This window comes from Oncorhynchus kisutch, linkage group LG16, assembly GCF_002021735.2.
Source record: "Oncorhynchus kisutch isolate 150728-3 linkage group LG16, Okis_V2, whole genome shotgun sequence".
In the NCBI taxonomy this organism is placed as follows: Eukaryota; Metazoa; Chordata; class Actinopteri; order Salmoniformes; family Salmonidae; genus Oncorhynchus; species Oncorhynchus kisutch.
This window is the reverse complement of record NC_034189.2, coordinates 49,712,206-49,723,830: the sequence shown is the minus strand read 5'-3', so window position 1 is coordinate 49,723,830 and position 11,625 is coordinate 49,712,206. Positions and strand designations below refer to the sequence as shown.

At 42.6% G+C, this 11,625-nt stretch overlaps 1 protein-coding gene across 5 annotated transcripts in view; it reads left to right on the top strand.

Moving 5' to 3' along the window:
• The window catches only part of LOC109882778 (serine/threonine-protein kinase 11-interacting protein), a 58,055-nt gene that overhangs the window by 26,245 nt on the left and 20,185 nt on the right, over window positions 1–11,625 (top strand). For all 5 annotated transcript variants that reach the window (XM_031792824.1, XM_031792825.1, XM_031792826.1 and 2 more), the window contains exons 18-20: window positions 6,493–6,665; window positions 8,583–8,898; window positions 11,175–11,284. In XM_031792824.1, the coding sequence (XP_031648684.1) occupies window positions 6,493–6,665; window positions 8,583–8,898; window positions 11,175–11,284 (599 nt within the window). The remainder of the gene's footprint in view (window positions 1–6,492; window positions 6,666–8,582; window positions 8,899–11,174; window positions 11,285–11,625) is intronic.

The window sequence follows — 11,625 nt, the reverse complement described above, 5'->3', positions numbered from 1 at the left end:
CCACAACAGACCATCACACACACACACAGACCATCACACACACACACACAGACCATCACACACACACAACACACACACACACACCACAAGACCATCACCACACACACACCCACACACACACAGACCATCACACACACACACACACACACACACAGACCAACACACACACACACACACACACACAGACCATCACACACAGACCATCTCACACACACACACACACACACAGACCATCTCAAATGCCTGTATCGCAAGAATCAAGTTTTTATTTGAGTTTTTGAACAGTTTATGTCTGCTTGTTCTCATGTATTTTTGGTCTTGTCTCCTTCGCTCCTCTGTGCTGTGTTCACCTTCCCATTTACACCAGAGATCAACAAAGATGAGAGATCACTTCCTCCTCTGATAAGCGGTTACAACTCGCAATTTGCGTTTTGAGGCTTAGTCCAACAGAATCTGTTATGTGGAAACCGAAAACACATTGAGACATTATTTTACTGTAATAGAGAAGTTAACCTGTCTCAACTCCTCAAATTGCATGCAAAGCAGACACTATTAAAACAAGAGTATTGATGAACATTGATTCTGGAAAATGGTCAGCTTGGTACCATGTTCCGCTAGCAGCATTTTATTCAAAGACCGTTATACATGCTGTCTAGTCTGTTTTATAAATGTGCAATAAGCATAAAGCACAATTACACAAGGTATTAGCAACTCGTTCTCATAGCTGTCTAGTCTGTTTTATAAATGTGCAATAAGCGTGAAGCACAATTACACAAGGTATTAGCAACTCGTTCTCATAGCTGTCTAGTCTGTTTTATAAATGTGCAATAAGCATGAAGCACAATTACACAAGGTATTAGCAACTCGTTCTCATAGCTTTCTAGTCTGTTTTATAAATGTGCAATAAGCATAAAGCACAATTACATAAGGAATTGGCAGCTCGTTCTTATTCTGACAAATAAGATAGGCCACTTGATTTCAACATCTGAACAAAGTGGACATGCTAGCATGCTGTTCAAACAGTTGGAGATGGACAGAAGGGTGTTTTATAACAATTCAACTGTTCTACCTCATTGGCCAGCAAATAAACTCAGCAAAAAAAGAAACGTCCCCTTTTCAGGACCCTGTCTTTCAAAGATAATTCGTAAAAATCCAAATAACTTCACACATCTTCATTGTAAAGGGTTTAAACACTGTTTCTCATGCTTGTTCAATGAACCATAAACAATGAATGAACATGCACCTGTGGAACGGTCGTTAAGACACTAACAGCCTACAGACGGTAGGCAATTAAGGTCACAGTTATGAAAACTTAGGACACTAAAGAGGCCTTTCTACTGATTCTGAAAAACACCAAAAGAAAGATGCCCAGGGTCCCTGCTCATCTGTGTGAATGTGCCTTAGGCTTGCTGCAAGGAGGCATGAGGACTGCAGATGTGGCCCGGGCAATAAATTGCAATGTCCGTACTATGAGACGCCTAAGTGGGCTTGTAGGCCTGTTGTAAGGCAGGTCCTCACCAGACATCACCAGCAACAACGTTGCCTATGGGCACAAACCCACTGTTGCTGGACCAGACAGGACTGGAAAAAAGTGCTCTTCACTGACGAGTCGCGGTTTTGTCTCACCAGGGGTGATAGTCGGATTCATTTTTATCGTCGAAGGAATGAGCGTTACTGCGATGCCTGTACTCTGGAACGGGATCGATTTGGTGGTGGAGGGTCCGTCATGGTCTGGGGTGTTGTCACAGCATCATCGGACTGAGCTTGTCGTCATTGCAAGCAATCTCAACACTGTGCATTACAGGGAAGATATCCTCCTCCCTCGTGGTACCCTTCCTGCAGGCTCATCCTGACATGACCCTCCAGCATGATAATGCCACCACGCACAGAACGAGCATTATGGCTGATTTCCTGCAAGACAGGAATGTCAGTGTTCTGCCATGGCCAGCGAAGAGCCCGGATCTCCCATTGAGCACGTCTGGGACCTGTTGGATCGGAGGGTGAGGGCTAGGGCCCCCCCCCAGAAATATCTGGGAACTTGCAGGTGCCTTGGTGGAAGAGTGGAGTAACATCTCACAGCAAGAACTGGCAAATCTGGTGCAGTTCATGTAGACGAGATGCATTGCAGTACTCAATGCAGCTGGTGGCCACACCAGATACTGACTATTACTTTTAATTTTGAACCCCCCTGTTCAGGGACACATTATTCCATTTCTGTTAGTCACATGTCTGCGGAACTTGTTCAGTTTGTCTCAGTTCTTGAATCTTATGTTCATACAAATATTTACTCAGTTTGCTGAAAATAAACACAGTTGACAGTAAGAGGACATTTATTTTTTCGCTGAGTTTAGATCCAAGTTGGTTAGACATTAAATATAAAGATTAGCTGGCTGCTCATAAGCATGTGGGCTTGTGCTTGAGAGATTGTTTACAGTGCCTTTGGAAAGTATTCAGATCCTTGACTTTTTTTTTTCCATACGGCCTTATTCTAAAATTGATTCAATTGTTGTTGTTTTTTTCTCATCGATCTACTCGCAATACCCTATAATGACAAAGCAAAAACAGTTTTTTGGGGGGGGAAATGTTTGCTAATTTATTGAAGAAGAAAATATATACATTTACATACAGTACCAGTCAAACATTTGGACACACCTACTCATTCAACAGTTTTTTTCTTTATTTTTAACATTCTACATTGTAGAATAATAATGAAGACATCAAAACTATGAAATAACACATATGGCATCATGTAGTAACCAAAAAAGTGTTAAACAAGTCCAAATATTTAATATTAGAGTTTCTGCCATTTCTGGGGCTGGTAACTCTAATGAACTTATCCTCTGCAGCAGAGGTAACTCTTGGTCTTCCTTTCCTGTGTTGGTCCTCATGAGAGACAGTTTCATCGTAGCGCTTTATGGTTTTTGCAACTGCACTTGAAGAAACGTTCAAATTCTTGAAATGTTCCGCAGACTGACCTTCATGTCTTGAAGTAATGATGGACTGTCGTTTCTCTTTGCTTATTTGAGCTGTTCTTGTCATAATGTGGACTTGGTCTTTACCCAAATAGGGCTGTCTTCTGTATACCACCCCTAACTTGTCACACAACTGATTGGCTCAAAAACATTAAGAAGGAAAGAAATTCCACAAATGAACTTTTATCAAGGCACACCTGTTAATTGAAATGCATTCCAGGTGACTACCTCATGAAGCTGGTTGAGAGAATGCCAATAATGTGCAAAGCTGTCATCAAGGCAATGGGTGGCTACTTTGAAGAAACTTAAATGTAAAATATATTTCGATTTAACACTTTTTTTGGTTACTACATGATTTTATGTTATTTCATAGTTTTCATGTCTTCACTATTATTCTACAATGTAGAAAATAGTAAAAAATAAAGACAAATCCTTTAATGAGTAGGTGTGTCCAAACTTTTGACTGGCACTGTAAGTCTTCAGACCCTTTACTCAGTACTTTGTTGAAGCACCTTTGGCAGCGATTTACAGCATCGCGTCTTAGGTATGACGCTACAAGCTTGGCACACCATTCAGAGACTTGTCCCGAAGCCACTCTTGTGTTGTCATGGCTGTGTGCTTAGGGTCATTGTCCTGTTGGAAGGTGAACCTTTGCCCCAGTCTGAGGTCATGAATGCTCTGGAGCAGGTTTTCATCAAGGATCTCTCTGTATTTTTGCTCCATTCATCTTTGCCTCAATCCTGACTAGTTTCCCAGTCCCTGCCGCTAAAAAACATCCCCACAGCATGATGATGCTGCCACCACCATGCTTCCCCATAGGGATGGTGCCAGGTTTCCTCCAGATGACGCTTGGCATTCAGGCCAAATGTTCACTCTTGGTTTCATCAGACCAGAGAATATTGTTCTCATGGTCTGAGAGTCCTTTAAGTGCCTTTTGGCCAACTCCAGATGGTTGTCCTTCTGGAAGGTACTCCCATCTCCACAGAGGAACTCTGCCAGAGTGACCATTGGGTTCTTGGTCACTTCCTGACCAAGGTCCTTCTCCCCCGATTGCTCAGTTTGGCCGGGTGGCCAGCTCTAGGAAGAGTCTTGGTGGTTCCAAACTTCTTCCATTTAAGTAAAATGGAGGCCGCTGTGTTCTTGGGGACCTTCAATGCAACAGAAATGTTATGGTACCCTTTCCCAGATCTGTGCCTTAACACAATCCTGTCTCGGAGCTCTACGGACAATTCCTTCGACCTCATGGCTTGGTTTTTGCTCTGACATGCACTGTTAGCTGTGGGACCTTATATCAATTGAATTTACCACAGGTGGACTCCAAGTTGTAGAAACATCTCAATGATGATCAATGGAAAGAAACAAGATGCATCGAGTCTCATAGCAAATGGTCTGAACTTATGTTAATAAGATATTTCTGTTTTTTATTCCAACCTGTTTTAGAATAAGGCTGTAACTTAACAACGTGGAAAAAGTCGAGGGGTCGGAATTACTTTCCAAAGGCACTGTATGAGACCTGTGTTCATTTTCTATAATGTCTGCCACAAGAAGTTAGTCATTATTAGTGAATGTGCGTTATGCTTAGTTCTGGTAAACATTTTATCAAAAATTACATCTTACTAGACAGACTTGAAAAACCAGATCACTGATTATTGCAAAGAAAATTCGGGTTTTGCTAAAATAATTAAATGATTAGTGGGTCTTGGAAGGCTTATATTTAGCATGGGTATAATTTCACTAACCCTGAATTAATTAGATTGACTGTTTGAAATATGTATTTGACCTTTTAATTGTACAAAAAAATATTAATTTGAGAATATAGATTAAAAAAATTAAGCTATATATTGTTACTCAGTCATGAGTTTGAAAATATTGAGGTGATTTTTAGGCCATGTCGCCCATCCCTACACTTATCGGAGATTCTGGACCGGCGTCTGAGACAGTGTTTTTCTACCACCATCAACAACACCAAATGATGGAATGTCTCATGGAAGAATGATGTCGCATCCCTCTATTAGAGTTCCAGACACTTGTAGAATCTATGCCAAGGAGCATTGAAGCTGTTTTTGCACATCGTGGTGGCCCAACGCCATATTCAGACACTTCATGTTGGTGTTTCCTTTTATTTTGCTCATGTTCAGTCATCTCCATCTCTCTGATGGAGATCTCCAGGTCTGATCTTAAGGACAGGGCTCTACTGGCAGCGTGCAGGATCACCTTATCTTCCTGACCTGACAGACGTCACACAGATGTGGGCGGAGGTCCGATAACAAGTCGTTCTAAAACCTCTTGAAGTTACTATGGCAACAGACCTAACGGCTATGGTCCAAGCGACCACATCTTTCCTTATAAGACGGCTGTGAAAACTTTGAAGGTGCTTGTGAGGTTCTTCTATCAACTATTTTAATCAACTCTCTTTCTAAAGTACTAATTTACCAGAACAAATCCCTCAAACACCCCAAATGTAGCTTTTCATTCCTGTTGGTCTTTTAACTCTTGACTGCTGGTCCCACAGACGACTAACTAACCACTATAATTAGCGGAGACCGATAGCTTGAAGCACTTGGTATCAGCTTAGCCCTCCTCTCCTGGTCCTCAACAACCCAGACCTGAAATGACTACATGCTCTGACATGCCCAGAGCTCAGGGAGAGTTTGTTCTACAGATTTCTATGGCTTTTGACAGTTGTAACTTCTAGTTGGAATGTAGTTAGTCATATCCCTTTTTACAGTGGGGCAAAAAAGTATTTAGTCAGCCACCAATTGTGCAAGTTCTCCCACTTAAAAAGATGAGAGAGGCCTGTAATTTTACACACCGCCCGGGCAACGAAGGAGTGGCTTCGTAAGAAGCATTTCAAGGTCCTGGAGAGGCCTAGCCAGTCTCCAGATCTCAACCCCATAGAAAATCTTTGGAGGGAGTTGAAAGTCTGTTGCCCAGCAACAGCACCAAAACATCACTGCTCTAGAGGAGATCTGCATGTAGGAATGGGCCAAAATACCAGCAACAGTGTGTGAAGACTTACAGAAAACGTTTGACCTCTGTCATTGCCAACAAAGGGTATATAACAAAGTATTGAGATAAACGTTTGTTGTTGACCAAATACTTATTTTCCACCATAATTTGCAAATAAAGTAATTAAAAATCCTACAATGTGATTTTCTGGATTTTTTTTCTAATTTTGTCTGTCAGAGTTGAAGTGTACCTATGATGAAAATTACAGGCCTCTCATCTTTTAAAGTGGGAGAACTTGCACAATTGGTGGCTGACTAAATACTTTTTTGCCCCACTGTATATGCTGAGTACGACATCTACACCAAGGGAATGCTGAAGTGTCTAGTCATTAACTCTGTTTTTAAAGAGCAGATTATGGACAGAATTTTGCCTTTTTAAAACAAGTATTTTTGTGTACAAGAATGAAACCATTACAACACACTAATTTACCAATACGTACGAGTTCACACTGAAGTATAACACCTTTTTGAAACAATGTATTCATTTTCTGTTACTTATCAATTTACTTCAGGAAGTACCGTCATCTGTCCTGAGTGTGGTAGTGATCATGTGGTCCAGCTGGCTGGCCAATCAGCTCCCTCCACCAGTACGCCCGTCCATGGTTCCCCATGCCAAGAAGGGACTGACCGACACTTTACCTTCAACCACAGAGATACACCTCTACCCAGTCACCCTGGCAACAAGGTTTGAGATTTTATAGTCTAAGACTTATTTAAATATGTTGTTGTATAATGAACATGTTTTTAAAGTCTAGGGCAGTGGTTGCCAAACTTTTTATAGTCCCGTACTACTTCAAACATTCAACCTCCAGCTGCGTACCCCCTCTAGCACCAGGGTCAGCGCACTCTCAAATATATATTTTTTGCAATCATTGTAAGCCTGCCACACACACGCTATACGATACATTTAGAAAACATAAGAATGAGTGAGTTTTTGTCACAACCCGGCTCGTGGGAAGTGAAAAGAGCTCTTATAGGACCAGGATGATGATGATGATGATTTGCTCTTTATTTAACCATCTTACATAAAACCTTTTATTTGTTTATTGAAAATTGTGAAGAACTCGCCACAGGTTAATGAGAAGGGTGTGCTTGACAGGATGCACACAACTCTGCTATGTTGGGTTGTATTGAAGAGAGTCTGTCTTAAATCATTTTCCACACAGTCTGTGCCTATATTTGTTTTCATGTTTTGTGAAGGCTGAGAATCCACTCTCACATAGGTACTTCGTTGCAAAGGGCATCAGTGTCTTAACAGCGCGATTTGCCAAGGCAGGATACTCTGAGCGCAGCCCAATCCAGAAATCTGGAATTAACTTCTGATTAAAATGACATTTTCACAGAACCGCTTGTTGCAATTTTGACGATGCTCTCTTGTTCAGAAATCGGTAAGTGGACTGGAGGCAGGGCATGAAAGGGATAATGAATCCAGTTGTTTGTGTCGTCCTTTTCGGGAAAGTTCCTGCATAATTGCGCACCCAACTCACTTAGGTGCTTCCCTGTATCAAATTTGACATTGTCCGTAAGCTTGAGTTCATTTGCACACAAAAAAATCATACAATGATGGAAAGACCTGTGTGTTGTCCTTGTTAATGCAGACAGAGAAGAGCTCCAACTTCTTAATCATAGCCACAATTCTGTCCCGCACATTGAATATAGTTGTGGAGAGTCCCTGTAATCCCAGATTCAGGCAAGAAAAAACATCCCCTAGGTAGGCCAGTCGTGTGAGAAACTCGTCATCATGCAAGCAGTCAGACAAGTGAAAATGATGGTCAGTAAAGAACTTTAAGCTCGTCTCTCAATAAAAAAAACTGTGTCAATACTTTTCCCCTTGATAACCAGCACACTTCTGTATGTTGTAGAAGCGGTACAAGGTCATTGCCCATATCATTGCATAATGCAGAAAATACACGAGAGTTCGGGGGCCTTGCTTTAACAAAGGTCTAGTGTCCAAAGGTGTAGTGTCACTGTAGTGTCCAAAGTGTCTTTCAAGCTGTCAGGCATTCCCTTGGCAGCAAGAGCCTCTCGGTGGATGCTGCAGTGTACCCAAGTAGCATCGGAAGCTACAGTGTACCCAAGTAGCATCGGAAGCAACTGCTTGCATGCGCATTACCACTCCACTATGTCTCCCTGTCATGGCTTTTGCGCCATCAGTACAGATACCAACACATCTTGACCACCAAAGTCCATTTGATGTCACAAAGCTGTCCAGTACTTAAAAAAATATCTTATCCTGTTGTCCTGGTTTCCAGAAGAGGACGTCTTCCTTAATTGACCCCCCATAAACGTAACAGGTCGGAGGAGCTGTGCCAGGCCCGCCACTTCTGTTGACTCATCCAGCTGTAACGCATATAATTCATTGGCTTGTTTGCGAAGCAGTAATTGTTTCAAAACTTGCCCAAATGTATAGCCCCGTTGAAAAATCTAAATGGACTGTTTGAAAATGTATTTTAAAATGTGAATCACATTTTTATTTGGAGTACCCCTGACGGCATTGTGCGTACCCCAGTTTGATTACCCTATACCAAGTATTCCCAATAAGGTTTCAGGCCCCGCCGTAGTGTCAATAAATCTCCCATATTCCCCCTCCCTCTGTTTTTAGGACCCCACCATGGAAGATCCTTCCTCTGCCAGGGCCAGCCACTTCGGCAGCCCTGCCATGAAGGCCTCAACCCAGGACACTATCCAGACCAGCATCTCCATGGAGGACCCCACCTCCTTCTTCTCAGCCAAGGGAAGCTCCTTCTCCTTGGGGGAGACCTGGGAGGACCAGAGCCGTGACCGGAGCCTGTCCCAACCTGCCAGCTTCTACAGTACAGAGGGCCAGAGTAAAGGAAGTATAGCAGGGAGCTACAGCTATGCTGTTAGTGCTACCTCACCTGGACCCCAGTATCAGCATGCAGAACAAGCCAGTCCTGGTGGGTTCTGGAGAAAGTTGTCCTCCCTTTGCATAGACATTTTGTAGTCATAATATATCATTTTTAATACTTCTGCAATAACCTATGTAATTGCTAAGATATAACATCTGTGTATTGTGATGGTGAAAGGCATGAACAAAATAACATTGTTTGATTGGGACCTTTGGTTTTTATCAGCCATCAGATGAAGTCATAAAATGAATATGATCCTGAAATAGAAGTGATCACATGACCTGGATTTGAACCTTTTTATTTAAAGATTTTTCATCAAATGGCCCCCTTTTTTTTTTTATGTTAGTCGGTCCAGCACTATCCTCAGACAATTGCTTTCATTTTTGGTGTAATTCACATTTCTGGAAAAGGTTTAAAATAAAGGTTAAAATCCAGGTCATGTGAGGTGATCGTCCAAAACACAGGGCCCTAGTGATAGGAGACAAGGAGGAAATGCATATTTTGATTTTGCAAGAACGAGTATAACACAACAATCCATAGGTTATTTGACATTGGTGACAGTCTCCCAGGCTGGCCCCTTGGGTCTCTGTCTGTTGGTCTCACAGTAAGGTCTCATATGGTTTAGTAAGACCGTTACTATTAGAACTGATGGGAGAGGAAGGAATGCTTTAGCCTCCACAGAGAAGACAATGGAGAGGAGAGATGGAGAAAGGGTGATCTTAGAGGGGTTATAAATGCTGTATATACACAGTATAATAGACCTTTATATTTCCCTCTGTGGTATACTGTAGCAGCCAGAGATGCTGAATGACTGACAACATGGAATCCTTGTTTAAAATCCATACGCCACTGCAGAGACCCATCCCAAAGCCTCTGAGCTGAAGCTAATTTGAGACTACTTCTGAGAGGATGAAGTCACAGCTATTTTGTTGAACAAGTCCTTAAGTCTAACACCAGATTACTACATATAGATGAAAAACTATTCGGATCTGATTTCCATGTATTTGGGACACATTGATCTGAATATCGCTCATCGAAAAGGGAATGTTAGACACGTTGAGATGAACAGAGCGGAAAGACTCAGGTGTAAATGCAACATTTGAATACTCTTGCTTTATCTATAGACACTTCCGCTCAGTGATATATGTAGCATTGGACCAGATTCAGAGAGGCCTAGTGAATGATGGCCACAAAGTCAATAGGCCAGTTTCCTGGCAGTTAGTTACTATCTATTGTCTCTGGTGTTGATGAGTGTCACCTTGCACTAAATGGACCAGCAGCCCTATGCCAAGTTAGATTTACTACACAGCGACAGCATAATGCTCCATAAACTACAGTTTAGAGACAGTTTAGATTTAGTGGGAGGGAGGCTTAAATCTATATGTTCAATTGTGAGACACCCATCCCTTTTATCAGTTTTTCGTGTGATCTGCCAAGGTAATATATTTGTTTAAAAGGGGAAGTAGGGAGAATACATAGCAAAAATTGTATTGGGTTAGTTGTTGCATACTAACTGTACTGTTTGTAAACTAGTACTGTGTGTCTGTGTCGGTTATGCTTAGCTAATTGCTGTCCCTGTGTGTTGGTTATGCTAAGCTAACTGCTTTTCCTTTTGTGTCGGTTATGCTAAGCTAACAGCTTTCCCTGTGTGTTGGTTATGCTAAGCTAACTGCTGTCCCTGTGTGTTGGTTATGCTAAGCTAACAGCTTTCCCCGTGTGTTGGTTATGATAACCTAACTGCTGTCCCTGTGTGTCGGTTATGCTAAGCTAACAGCTTTCCCTGTGTGTTGGTTATGCTAAGCTAACTGCTTTTCCTTTTGTGTCGGTTATGCTAAGCTAACAGCTTTCCCCGTGTGTTGGTTATGATAACCTAACTGCTGTCCCTGTGTGTGTTGGTTATGATAACCTAACTGCTGTCCCTGTGTGTGTTGGTTATGATAACCTAACTGCTGTCCCTGTGTGTGTTGGTTATGATAACCTAACTGCTGTCCCTGTGTGTGTTGGTTATGATAACCTAACTGCTGTCCCTGTGTGTGTTGGTTATGATAACCTAACTGCTGTCCCTGTGTGTGTTGGTTATGATAACCTAACTGCTGTCCCTGTGTGTGTTGGTTATGATAACCTAACTGCTGTCCCTGTGTGTGTTGGTTATGATAACCTAACTGCTGTCCCTGTGTGTGTTGGTTATGATAACCTAGCTGCTGTCCCTGTGTGTGTTGGTTATGATAACCTAGCTGCTGTCCCTGTGTGTGTTGGTTATGATAGCTGCTGTCCCCGTGTGTGTTGGTTATGATAACCTAACTGCTGTCCCCATGTGTCTGTAGACCAGTTGGACCTTCTCTCAGAGGACTATGAGGCGGTGGACCATCGGCTGAAGCTCTTCCTAGATGTGGAGGTGTTTGAAGAGGAAGAGGAGCTCCACTCCTTTCTCAAGGTTAGCAGAACCAATGTTCTGACAACGGTTAACAGTTCAGTGACGTGGCTGAATCCGGTCACAGCAGTTCTGCTCAGAAGTTCCATGAACTGCTAACCCAGCCAAAACCGGTCGACTCCAGCTCTTGTGATCTGCTCCTGGCTGCTTTTTTGCCCCCAGCTGTTCTCTCGCTGTCCTGCACCCCCCCCCCCCCCCCCCCCTCTCTCTTCATCGCTACCCCCACCCACCACACCATGACCTTGGATGAGCTCCTCCATGTGTAATGCATGCTAGGAGCCCTGTGGAGCGGAGGGGTATTGGTTTACTGCTCAGGACACCTGGACAAGGAGAGGGAGCCAAGA